General features: G+C 45.3%; 1 protein-coding gene across 1 annotated transcript in view; it reads left to right on the top strand.

The window, feature by feature from the left end:
- Positions 1 to 13,900, top strand: part of FBXO10 (F-box protein 10) — a 41,824-nt gene that overhangs the window by 5,767 nt on the left and 22,157 nt on the right. Inside the window, exon 3 of the mRNA XM_054987122.1 lies at positions 9,202 to 9,351. Within this exon, the coding sequence (XP_054843097.1) occupies positions 9,202 to 9,351 (150 nt within the window). The remainder of the gene's footprint in view (positions 1 to 9,201; positions 9,352 to 13,900) is intronic.

The raw sequence follows: 13,900 nt of genomic DNA, 5'->3' as shown, positions 1-13,900 counted from the left end.
AATTAGATAATAAGATAATGCACTTTAGCAATCGTTTGGAAGTGGATTTTTTGTTTCACACACGAAAAATTCAGTTCCAAATGATCTCTAAAGAGGATTGGAAGTGCATTATCCAAGTATGCAGAATCAGCCATAGTTTAAAAATGTACACACTTGTTTTTATTAGTTAGTGCTAGGAAGTTGATTTCTTTGTTTGGTTTATAGAGGTATTTTAAATTTGGCTTAAAGGACTTTTTGTAGCTGAATATAATCATTATTTGGAAATGACTCTTAATTTTTTTAAAAATTATTTTTAAGATTGGGGAAAGACGGTCAAAGGGGAGACTTTCACAACAGGAAAAATAAATCAAGAAGGTGACAAAAGTGTTAATCTGAATTCAGTTTGTAGGTGTGAATTCTGTAGTTTTAATTATAGCCGTAACAGTGTAAACCAAAGGGAAGCAAAGAGAGCGCTCTGTAGCATAAGTAAAGAACAATTGTACACGTGTTTACTCTGAAGAAAGTCTTCCTGTGTTCGGGGGAGGGGAGGCTTATGCCTAAGTACTTGTGCACCGAACTCCCGCTTTTCGTTTGCTTGCGTATTTCCAAAAGAATCCAGTTTTCTTCTGAATTTATTTCTCAGTTATATTTAAAAAGAAACTCAAAATGCCGTCTTTGCGAAGTGGGGTTATAGATAACAGGAGAGTTGGGTGAGTGCAGAATTGTGAATGGGATGTCTGAGGTTCTGCAAAAATACAGGAAAAGTTATGGTCCCAGGAAGGGAATTAGGCTTCCTAAAGTTTGTGGTCCCTGTGGCTGAAAATGTATTCTTGGAAGTGTGTGAGTAATGCCTGGCGATATCTTAGATAGTGCCGGAATAAGAGAGCAAAAGGTGGGAGGGTAGAGAGATTCACTGCCCTGTTATGGTGACTTAAACCACAAAAATAGATTGGTTGAGAGTAGCCAGGGCTTTTTTTCTGGGAAAAGAGGTGGTGGAACTCAGTGGGTTGCCCTCGGAGAAAATGATCACATGGCTGGTGGCCCCACCCCCTGATCTCCAGACAGAGGGGAGTTGAGATTGCCCTCCACACCGCGGCACGGAGGGCCATCTAAGCTCCCCTCTGTCTGGAGATCAGGGGGCGGGGCCACCAGCCATGTGACCATTTTCAAGAGGTTCCAGAACTCCGTTCCACCACGTTCCAGCTGAAAAAAAGCCCTGAGAGTAGCAATAGTATTCTAGATAAAAGTAAACACAGGTGGAATTTGGAATAAGTTCAGCCCTAATTGGGAAGCACAAGGGTGAAGAAAAGCATAAACAGATCAGCCTAGCTAAAACATACTCACTAGCCTAACCTAAAGAATTTGTGGCTAGTGGCGTATAGACTTTGTTGTTCCTTGTTCTCAGGGTCAGAACAAACAGCCAGTGTATAAACTATTTAAATTTTAGAACCCTTTTATCACTTTGAAATATTTTACAAAGGCTTGTTAAACTGGCAAAGGGTTACATCTATACATTTTCCAGGCATTTTTATTAATTGTCTGAACATGGGACTGGCACCAGAGCCTGATAACACGTTAATTTTTCTTAAAATTCAGTAGCAGGTGTGATAATAGGTAAGACTGTGTATGCGGGCTAGATATATTTTCAACTTGTTAGTGAAAGGATTCCCAATGGGGCACCCATGGGTGCTGTGGCACCATCCAGCACCTTTCCTGGTATCCACAAGGAAAGTGCAAAGGGCCAGGTGGAGTTTTTGCCCAGCAGGGGCTTTTGATTGCCCCCTAGAGATCTGATTGTGCAGGTTAAAAGGCATCCTGGTAAACGGAGCTTCTGCCTGAAATGTTGAAAGAGTTACTATGACAACTGTGCATAACTTTGCTCCCTGACATTTGGTGGTTGGCTCTGTAGCAGCCATTTTGTGGTTGGCTCCACCTCCTGTCACAGCCACCCAGTGTCAGAATTCCAAAGGTTCAAAAAGAATTCCTGAGGCTCAATAAGGTGGAGACCCCTGGTTTAAAGCAATATAATTTTGACTGTTTAAGCAGTTGCTTTATCAAAGCAAGTTTTACATCACTCCCAGGTACCAGTCAAAATGTATGGGGAAACATTTGTCGATCGCTTCTGCTAGCTGGCTGAGGCAATTGCGTTCAGCTGGGCTTCTAGACGTCTGGACATCTCTGCAACTCTTTCCTGGACAGCTCACCTACATCCATTTACATCCAGCAGCAGCATGTTGTTTTGTGATGCAGGTGCACAATTCCCAGTTTTCGACATGGAAGAAAAGGAAAAGTCATGTCAGACTAACCTTATTTCCTTTTCTGATACATGCATTTTCATCGTGCATCTGACGAAGAGAGCTGTGGTTCTCGAAAGCTTATGCTACAATAAGATTGGTTAGTCTTAAAGGTGCTACCAGACTCCTTTACTATTTTTCTGTTACAGTTACTACTTTGTGGTGAGTCAGTGGAATGCTGTGGACATGGTTTATCTTGATTTCGGTAAGGTTTTTGATAAGGTCCCAGGTGATATTCTTGTTGACAAGCTGGTATAATGTTTTTTTGGTTGCTGCTGCTGTTACTCTGCTCTGGTTAGACCTCATTTGGAGTACTGTGTTCAGTTTTGGGCACTGCAGTTTAAGAAGGATGTTAACAAGCTGCATTGTCTCCAAAGGACAGCTACAAAGATGGCGAGGGGTCTGTAGACCAAGTTCTCTGAGGAAAGGTTGAAGCAATTGGATAAGTTTAGCCTGGAGAGGAAACGACTGAAAGGTGATATAATAGCCCTCCTCAAATATTTGAAGAGTTATCAAATAGAGGAATGGACTTGGAATGGAGTTGTTTTCTGTTACTCCAAAGAGTTGGACCAGAACCAGCAGGTTAAAATTAAGCATTAGAAAGAACTTCCTGATAGAGCGGTCCCTCAGTGGAACACGCTTCCTCTTGCGGTGGTGGGCTGTCCTTACTTGGAGGTTTTTAAGCAGAGGCTAGGTGGCCATTTGTCAGCAATGTGATTCTATGATTCAATATGAACGTAGTCAACTCTACCGATCGTGAGAGGGAGGGCCAGTAGGGATGAGCCAATGCTTGGCTCTTATGGCCCTTTCTTATGTCCCCCAGATAATAGTGATTGCCACTTTGGGGTCAGAGTGGGAGGTAACTGTGAATTGCCTACATTGTGCAGGGGTTTGGCCGACCCTCGGGGTTCCTGCCAGCTCTATGAGTCTATGGTTGACTCTCTGATTTCAGGGAGGGAGTAGTTGCCCTTTGCCTCTTACCGATTACTGACAAGGAGGATAAATAATGCAAGATATGCAAGAGCATCTAAACCTGCAAAATTTCTGCAGACCTCAGAATTCAGTTTCATAGAATCATAGAGTTGGAAGGGACCTCTAGGGTCATCTAGTCCAACACCCTGCAAAATGCAGGAAATTCACAACTCCCCTCCCCCCCAACTGCCCCAGTGAACCCTGCTCCATGCCCAAAAGATGGCAAAACTCCTCCAGGATCCCTAGCCAAGCTGGCCTGTGGAAAATTGCTACCCAACCCCAAGGTGGCAATCATCATTACTCTGGGCATGTAAGAAGGCCACTGTCAGATAAGCCCCAGCATATCTGCCATGTGTTAAATGTCCTACTGTGTCTGTCATGCTAGCTGGATTAATATGCCTCTGAGAACATGCAGAGTAAAAAAAACCTGTTTTGCTGAAGGACTGCTAGTTGCTTATCTTGCAGGTGTTTTGGTAATGGTTTCCTGGCAGGCCTGAGAAAGTGACCTTGAAGTATAACAGAGACTGCACCAAACTTCTAAGAGACTGAGCAATGCTCATCCTTTCCCTCCTCCCTTCTTCCCAGGCTCTGCGAGCCAAAATCCTAACGGACTTTCTTCCTTATTGGGGGGGCGGGGCCAGGGATTTGCCCTATAATTAACCTTGCATTGCCATCCTGAACCATTCCAGCCAATGATCCTGTCTGACCAACTTGATACTGGTATTTCTCTTCAATAAAGTAACTTTAACTCGTACACCTGAGTGATGCAGTGAAGTGCTTGGGGATTTACCTGGCAAGACCTGACAGCCATGAGAACTTAGCACTGATGCAACCCATTCTGCCGTCCCCCTCATGATCTGCCCAGGTTTACAGAATCACCATTGCTGTCAGATGGCCATCTAGCCTCTGCTTAAAAATCTCCAAAGAAGGAGAGCCCACCTCCTCCTGAGGAAGCCTGTTCCACTGAGGGACCGCTCTAACTGTCAGGAAGTTCTTCCTAATGTTTTGACGAAAGCTCTTTTGATGTAATTTCAAGCTGTTGGTTCTGGTCCGAGTTTCTGGGGCAGTGGAAAACAACTCCCCGCCATCCTCTATATTGCAGCCCCTTCAAGTACTTGAAGATGGTTATCATATCACCTCTCAGTTGTCTCCTCAACAGGCTAAACATTCCGAGCTCCTTCAACCTTTCCTCATAGGACTTGGTCTCTAGACCCCCTCACCATCTTTGTTGCCCTTCTCTGGACACATTCCAGCTCATCTATCTCCTTCTTAAAGCCGGCAACTCTGGGAACCTTTTGTCTTAAAGGTGCTACTTTTGCAACTACAGACTAGCGCAGCTAACTCCTGTGATCTTTGAGCAAGGAGGAACACAGCATGGGAAAAGAGAAAGAGATTTTAATCCTTTCCTCTTTATTTCTTTTCTCATGGACAAAACCAATCTCTGAGCTGCTTTTACAGCTGTTGGGGAAACTTTACAGGTACCTGTATTTGGAGGTGGCTTTGTCCAGTGAGAAAATGGAAGGGGGAGGAAAGAGTTCAATGTCTCTCTTGTTCCCCTCCCATGCCATTTTCCTCCTGAATCAACCAATCCCAGAGGCTGCATTTACTAAAGGAAAAAACATAATTTAACAATGGACGAGGGAAGTAATGTGTAGTTGAGACCTCAGTGTGAAATGCATTTCCACTGTTAAAACCTTCTTTTCCTGAAGTTGGGGTGAAATTCTCACTCACGGGGCCCCTGGGATCTTCCCTGCCAAACTTCAGCATTAGAAAAGAACAAGAGTCCAATAGCAAATAGCAATTATAAGATTAACAAAATTTTGTTAGTCTTTGTTAGTCTTAAGTTATAACTAAATTTTGTAAGTCTTGCAGGTGCTACTGGCCTCTTGCTCTTTTCTACTGCTACAGACAGCCATCTTGATGAAATTTCAGGATGACCTGGGTAAAGCGTTCGTGCTTAACAAGCAATTAAAACCTTCACTTACATGGCAGGTGCATACATTAACATTAGACTGAGTTTTTCCTCCTTTCCCAGGATCCTAAGAGGTGAGGCCGGGAACATCTATTTTTAAACAAAAGTGGAGCTTGCGAGTGAGAATAGTTAGCCTTCCCATATCTAGCTTTGCTGTGCTCTGCTCTTTTTGCAGCTTTTCTCAGCCTCCTGTCTTGGCTGACTCCTCGTACCGGAGTGAGGAGGGAGAGTTTGTTTATTTAAGAACCTTTGCGTCCTGCTTTTCCGTGGTCAAGATGAGCCCTTGAGCTAGCGATCAATAAAATAATAAAATGAAACACCCAGCAGATAAAACAAAACACCAAGAGCAGTTACTGAACAGTTCACAACTGCAGGGTTCACCAATAAACAGCACTAATGAAAGAGAGAACAGGGACAATAAAATAATAACACACACACATTAATGTCTATAAGGTTAAAATTGGTGAGGGCAGAAGAGGAGATTAAAGATCTTCCAGGACAAGACTGGGAATGTTTTCGGCTAAACGTTAGGAAGAACTTCCTGACAGAGCGGTCCCTCAGTGGAACAGGCTTCCTCGGGAGGTGGGCTCTCCCTCTTTGGAGGTTTTTAAGCAGAGGCTAGATGGCCATCTGACAGCCATGCTGATGCTGTGAACCTGGGCAGGTCATGAGAGGGAGGGCAGGAAGGGTGACATCAGTGCTTAGTTCTCATGGCCCCTTCTTACATGCCCAGGGTAAGGCTGATCGCCACCTTGGGGTCAGGAAGCAATTTTCTCCAGGCTAGTTTGGCTAGGGATCCTGACGGTGTTTTGGCACCTTCTGGGCATGGGGATTTGGGGGAGGTAGTTGTGAATTTCCTGCATTGTGCAGGGAGTTGGACTAGATGACCCTGGAGGTCCCTTCTGATTCTATGATTCTAAGACAGATTTCAGCAGCTTGTGGAAGGCATGAGAAAGATGCTTCAGAATATGCTCCAGAGCATGACATGAGAGGGAGACAGGATTTAGCTCCCCTCGCCTGTATGATTTGTTTTTCTTTTAGACCACTTCTAATCCCCACCTTTCCTTTGCATGAACTGGAAGGTGCCTTGTATTTTTTCCCACCCTGCTATCGCCAATAGCAGTATGCATGCGTGTAGTAGATCCCCAGGATCCAACCCAGCATCTTCTTGGACTTGTCCCTTATTTCCCCTAGCCTTGATTGTGTGAGGCAGTCATGGAAATTGGGAGACGAGCCTTTGGGATGTCAAGTGTTTTTTGTGAAAACTTTGGGTAGCCAGGTGTCAGATATGCATGCAAACATACCTGTCATGAAAGTGTTCTGTAATGGATGCTGGTCCTCTGAGACTATGATAAGTGTATATTGTACTGTGTACTGAAGTTATGAGATACGCCTTTCGCAGTTAGGATTGTAGCTGTTCCACTTATCTCACAGGTGGTTACTTTCACTTCTGGAGCAGACTGGAGAATGACCTTGGATGCCAGGCGAAGTCTGAGAACTGAAATGACCTTTCTTTCTTTCTTTCTTTCTTTCTTTCTTTCTTTCTTTCTTTCTTTCTTTCTTTCTTTCTTTCTTTCTTTCTTTCTTTCTTTCTTTCTTTCTTTCTTTCTTTCTTTCTTAGGCTCCTCACCCTTCACCCCCCCACCCTGGCTTCTAACCGTCCCTATCCTAAAGGCAGGAACTTTCCCTATAACTAGCCTGACCCTTCATACCCACAGCACTTTAGCCAGTGCTGACTGTAGTGATGTGTGCATTGAACTGATAGATCCTGAATAAAGCAACTTTAACTCATGCACTGGAGGGTCTGATGTAAAGTACTGTTTGGGTCTAACTGCCAGAACCTGACACCAGGTTTTATAGGGCAACCCCAGGCAGAATTACTCCAGCCTAAGACCACTGAAAACAGTGGGCTTAGATTGTAGTAACTCTGCATAGGATTGTGCTGTTGATACACAAATTGGAGCTTGATCTCTCTGTGTTAGGTTATTGGTGAGTTATGAGACATCTTACACGAGAATGCTCAAGTGTAGAGAGATGCAATGTTAGCCAGGAAGCATAGTTTAAAATTTTCATCTGTCTACAGAGCCAGCAAAGATCGCTCCTCAGAGGGTTTGTTAATTTCTTCTTCCCCTCCTGGAAAGGGAGGTACAATTGACAGACCCTTCAGGGAGGCGAAGAGGAAATTAACAAACCCTCTGAGGAGTGATCTTTGCTGGCTCTTTAGAGAGATGAAATTGACAGAACTTTTGTCTCTGTCTTTTTAAACTACGCTTCCCGGCTAACATTGTCTCTCTCTCTCTGCACTTGAGCCTTTTCATGTAAGATGTCTCATGTAGAGATAATAGGGACAGAAGCCCGGGCCGTCTTCACCTCTGCATTTTAATTAACTGACTTGTATGGGAGGGGGAGCTCGCAGCACCTCCTGAAATGAGCAAATAAAGGAGTTTTGTAATTTAATTATCTGAACCACGGCACTCATTAAAGCGAGACTATTGCAAAGGCAATTTCTTTCTTTACGCTCATCAGACATGGGTTTAAAAGGTTTATTTGACTAGCAGAGAATTAAACGGCAGCATGTGCATATTGAAACAACTTGTTTGCTCAAATAAAACAAAGCAGGGATTTAAAATGTTAGCCAGTTTTTCAGTTTGGCTGGTCTGCATTATGTATGTTTCCAGGTGATGGGGCTTTTCTTTTGGGGTCATTTTGGGCTGGTGACCTCTCACTTCCAAATGGCATACTACAGGAGCCCTGGCTAGAAGAATTGAATTAAAGGAGGTAAAGGATGCAGTGAGCATCCAATGTTTCTTTACGTGGGGAGGCTGCCCAGTGTGTCTCTGAATGGGAAGCTGTCTCTTTTTTGCCAGGTGTGAGTGGAAGTAATTCTGCTGTTTGGCTTGTTCAATTTCTCCCAGTTCATCCTCAGCAAAACTGCCTGCCCTCTGTGTGCGCTTTGGGGCATGGTTTGTGATGAGGAAGAGGCGGTCACTTTACACTGGGTGTTGACAGGATCATTGTATGTGGGGTGGCAGCAGTGGTGGCGGGTTCCCTGCAGCCTCAGGGAGAGAGGGGAGGGAGTTTGAGCGCAGTTGTGGTTCTTCCTTGCCTGGCGCCCCTCCTGTGCCACCCAGAACAGGAAGCTGGGTGTCTCTTCGCTAGTTTCTTCCCCGGCCCCTTTAAAGGTAGTACTGAAACTTGTGTGCGCCTCCTGGCCCAGCCAGGCCCAGCCCTTTCCTGTTACTTGGAGGCAGTTTTTGCTCACTGCATGTGACCTTTCTCCCCAATGGGTGCTCAAAAGTGGCTCTGTTTTATCCTCACAACAACCTTGTGAGGGAGGTTAGGCAGCGAGTGTGTAATTGGCGAAAGGTTACCCAGCAAGCCTCTTTGGCAGAGTGGAGATTTGAACCTGAGTCTCCCAGATCCTCGTCTGACACTCTGCCTGTTACGCCATGCTGGCTCTCTCCCTGCTTGTGTATTGGCTGATCTGGTCTGATGGTGCCAGTCTCCTACAGCAGGAGTCTCCAAATTTGTCAAACCTTTGGCCACTTCAGGAATTTTGAAACCATGTAATGGATAACACCCCAAAAGGAGAGGGGGCATCACAAACCACAAATTGGTGCAAAGGGGCTAGGACCAATCACAAAATATTGGGAGGTTCTGTTGTCCTATGATGGGAGTAGCAGTGTGACTGGGTGCTGCCTGTAGATGCAAAGCAGATAGCTCTGGGATGTTTCTGAAGCAGATTTTGCTCTGCTGAGTTGGAGGAAAGCCAGGAGTGACCTTTCGGTTTGGGGGAAAGGAAGTAGGTACCAAAAAACACATCCATGGACATTATGGCGCCCACAAGACCATAAGAATCACTGCTGCAGAGAAATCCCGAGAATCCCAAGAAACATTGCCCTTTGCTATCAGTAGTTATGTTTGCAAGGATTGGCTCTTTATGACGCATACATGTGAATTTTTTGGTTGTTGTTCTCCCTTCAGATCATCATGCTGAAGAATGACATTCACCACTGCAAGACCTCAGGGATATTTCTCCGCCTTGGTGCAGGAGGCTTGATAGCAGATAATGACATCCATTCCAACTGTGAAGCGGGCATTGACATTCGGAAAGGAGCCAACCCTCTGATTCTGGTACTCATTCTTATGTGGCCAGATTAGCTGTGGTACTAGATTCTACAAAGCAAATGCTGGGATTCCTAACCCCTTATTGATCTGTTAACATGAAAGAGGATGTACGGGCATTCGTCTTAAGAACAGTTTAACAGTGCAATCCTATGCAAAGTTACTCTGGTCTAAGCACATTAGCTGTAGGGGGCTTTGACCGGAGTAACTGCATAAAATCTCCCATTATTTTCAGCCTAATTGTTTAAAATCATACTGATTAAAATATAAATTTCACAAGTGATGGACCCATAAGTACTTGTGACAGGCAGGGGTGGGGGTGGATCTCCAAATGCAGCTTTATTTTCCTGTGAATTCATTGCAAGTGGAATTTTAATAGAAATGGCTGACATGCTTCTCGTGGAAATGGTTAAAATTTTCCCCCAGTTCCCTAGAGCACAAAGTCATGCGTGTCCATTTATTTGCTTTTGTTTACTGTTCCTTTTGATTTGTGATAACCACAACTATGCAAACTGTGGGTGCTCTTTCCATTGCGAAAAGTATTATTGTTATTGTTATTGTTGTTATTGTTATTGTTATTGTTGTTATTGTTGTTGTTGTTGTTGTTGTTGTTGTTGTTGTTATTATTATTATTATTATTATTATTATTATTATTATTATTATTATTATTATTATTAGTCCGCCTCTCTCTCTGAGATCCCTGGCAGATTAAATGGTACAAGTGAAAATAGCATATATTCAACAGCTAGGACATTCACTGAGCAAGTACAATAATGAACAGCAGGACATTCAGGGAAACAGATACCATACGGAATGGTAGCAAAAAAAATTAGAAAACAAGCATAAAGCCAAAGCACAGAGATGAAATCTTTCTAAACCAAACATAACTAGTTTACATGGCATGTTTAGCGATGTGGAAATGCCTTAGTAGACAAAAGTCTACATCAGCAGACAGTACCCAACAGAGTAGCATATAGTCCCTGTCCCTACCAATGCATCTTTCTGAGCTACTTCTTATAACACAGGGTAGAAAGCCCTCCTGAATAATTCAGTTTTGCATCATTTGTGGAAATCCAGGAGAGTGGGAGCTTTCCTGACCTCCACAGGCAGGCCATTCCATAAAGTGGGGGGCCACCACAGAGAAAGCAGCTGTGTGGGCAGCTGTTGATTGTACCAAACTGTAGTGTGGTATCTGTAGAAGGCCCTGTCCGGATGAACAAACACAGGGGGAAGGTCGTCACACAGATATGAGGGGCCGAGGCCATGAAGGGCTTTGATCTTGAATTACGCCTGGTAACGGATGGAAAGCCGATGGAGTGACTGCAGAATGGAGTGATATGCATGCTTTGCCTAGCTCCTGAGAATAAATGAGCTGCAGAGTTCTGTGCCAGCTGGAGACTCCGAATCAGCTTTGAGAGGAGGCCTATGCAGAGAGAGAGCATTACAGTAGTCTCGATGTTACTGTGCCATGAATCCAGGTGACCAGATTGGCCTTGTCAAGGTAGAGGGTCTATCTTCCAGGCTAGTCTGAGTCGGGAGGAGGCCTTTTTTGCAGCTGCATTTACTTGCTTCTCTAGCAGCTGTGCTGGATCTAGTATAACCTCTAGGCTCTTAACTGAATCAGCAGGGTCAACTGAACCCCATCAAAGGTCAGAAACAGAATATCCTTCAAGATCTCTGCTTTTCCAACCGGCATCACTTCTGTCTAGTCTGGGTTCGATTTCAATTTGTTTGCTTTCAGCCAGTTGACAACAGCTGTCAAGTGACTCAGTTTCTCTACTGCATCTCCAGGGTATTTGGATAACAAGAAATACAAGTTACTAGCAGAAATTCTTATGGAATTCAAAACTGAAAACTTTGCCATCAGTGATCAAGCAAGAGAGTCAATCAGGTTGGTCCTGACCAGACTAGAGAGTGGCTAAATACAACTGAAAAGAGAGAAGGTGGAACTGGGATCATCTCAGAGGCCTTCACAGCAGTGAGACGATAAGCATTTCCGTAGGATCTCCGATCTCAACTACTTCCCGTGGATTGCACAACATGGTTCAGCAAATTAAAGCCCTGCCAGATAGGTCAGCAGTTCATAGAAACAGTGTGCTAACAAACTTGCAGTTCCGTTCCTCGACCTTTTTAAACATCGTCCACAATTTGTATGAATTGTGCTTACGTAACATCGCCAGTGAAGGATGTGGGCTGAAAAGAGAATATTCAGGATTTTTCCACTGAAGCCCATGAAATTGTATTCTGGGAAGTCGATGGACCTTCAGGAGCAATACAGTGAGGAGTCTGCAGTGAGAAGGGAAATCGCCTCCCCTTCTTAAGAAAACTTAAGGGCAGTTACATTTTCTTAATGTGGTTGGATCCAGGCCAGTGTTTTCCATAAATGAGCAGCTGCTTTGTGACAATGAAATAACTGCATAAACGAATTGTAGTGACTTCCATGTTGAAATGATTTGAAACAAATTGAGAATTTTTGATTTGTTGGACCAAATACATGCCAGTGGGAAAGGATTTATTCTTTAAGCAGCATTCTTTAGCATTTAGACTACTATCATCTGATGAGGGATAGCATCAGTTCAATCTTTCAACATCACTACTAGATGAATTTTTACCAGGACCACTGTTGTTTTCATAGACAAATGGCTGTGTCAGGTTCCACTGCGAGCGCCGCGGTGCTGTATGCCAGCGCACCTGACTTTGACTCCAGGCAGCCACCAGGGATATTTCAGGGCCTTGCTCTGTGGCAGGAGGGGGGGTATACCTCACCCTCGCTCCCTCTCAACTCCCTTGCAGGCCTGCTCAACCTGGCCGACTCCCGGCTGCCTCCTCCTGCTTCTAGCTCATTGCTCCTTCCTTTCTTCAGCCCCTCCGCTCTTCCTCCTTCCATCTCTTTCTCGCTCTCCCTCTCCCTCCTCCGCTCTTACACAACACGCCATCCTCCTTCTCTCACATCCTGCTCCTAGCTCACCACACTCCTACACAACCCACCCCGCCCTGTGGGTGGATTCTCCTTATATCCTTTCCCTTATTCCAAGCTCCACCTGCCAGCCACGCCACCCTCTGCACTCTAGCCATGGCCCTCAATGTCTCAGGCAGTCACACCTGGGTTTTCTCTGCTGGCTGCCCTGATCAGCCACAGCTGTGCTTTCCTGGCTGGCTGCCAAGCTTTCCCTGCTGAGTGCCTCAGGTTGCCACACTTGGGATGGCTTTGCTCCCAGCTTTTCCTGGTCCTAGCTAATCCCCTCTAGCTTGCCTGGAGGCTGGGGCGTGGTCCTGAGCTGTCTTTGCTGCTGCTTTTCCTCCCCTGCTAGTAAGGTTGCTGGCTGGCTTGTTGGCTGGCTGCCCTTGCTCCCTGTACTGTCTCCCTCAGGTCTGTTTCCCTCCTGACGGTCCTCCCTCTCCCTGCCTGGGCTCCTAGCCTCCCACTGTAGGGTGGGGCTAGCTGGCTTCCACCTGCCCCTTCTAACCCTCTGAGGCTTGGGTGCTTCTTTCCCTCCCTCGGGTGCTGGCAGGTTCTGGCCCTTGGAGTCTGTTGGGGCAGCTGGGCAGCTACCTCCCGGCTGTCTCCTGTCCCCTTCTCCCTGCAAGTCCCAGGGCTGAGCATCAGACCCTGGACAGGTGGATTATGAACAGGGCAAAAAAAAATGTGTGGAAAGATGTATTTAACAGCAGGTCCTAAAAAGTTTTAGGCGGGTAGCAATCTGCAATAGAACAGCTGTCTAGCAGGATGTGCGTTATAGTGAAGGACAGAGCTCTGACTCTTGGAAGTTCATACCCTGAAAATCTTGTTGGTCTCTAAGGTGCCACTGGACTCAATTTCTCGCCCTAAAAAGTTCATCTAACAAGGACGCATCTCTGATAATAGAGAAGTTCAGGTGGTTTCCACTAGTTTTTCCATTTTCATTTTTTTATCAGTTCTAAATTATAGGGTTGCATGCAGAAGAACTGTTGAGATGGCCTATATTTTACCATGAAGCAGAATTTGACACCTTCTTCCAATGGATACGACCAGGGCTTTTTTTCTGGGGAAAGAGGTGGTGGAACTCAGTGGGTTGCCCTCGGAGAAAATGGTCACATGGCTGGTGGCCCCGCCCCCTGATCTCCAGAGAGAGGGGAGTTGAGATTGCCCTCCGCGCCGCTGAGCGGCACAGAGAGCGATCTAAACTCCCCTCTGTCTGGAGATCAGGGGGCGGGGCCACCAGCCATGTGACCATTTTCAAGAGGTTCTGGAACTCCGTTCCACCACGTTCCTGCTGAAAAAAAGCCCTGGATACAACCAGTATTGGTTGGCACAACTTTATTTCCTTAAATAGTTAAACCAAACAGCATCAAGTAAAACATAACAGTCTCAACTAGGGGAGGAAAATCCATGGAGACAGTAGAACTTTATGGAACTATCAGTCAACAAAGCAGTCCTGGACTGGAGTGGGGGGGGGCACAAAGTTGATTGCAACAGCGCTGTTTGATAAGGATATTGCTCTATTGTCCTTTGCTGATCCAGGGGTTCCCTAAGGCCAGCAAAGAGTCACAATCCAAATCAAGTGACTTCAGCTTTTCT

Source organism: Eublepharis macularius, chromosome 8 (assembly GCF_028583425.1).
Source record: "Eublepharis macularius isolate TG4126 chromosome 8, MPM_Emac_v1.0, whole genome shotgun sequence".
Classification (NCBI taxonomy): Eukaryota; Metazoa; Chordata; class Lepidosauria; order Squamata; family Eublepharidae; genus Eublepharis; species Eublepharis macularius.
Note: the sequence above shows the minus strand (reverse complement) of the source record. Positions and strands in the feature narration are given on the sequence as shown.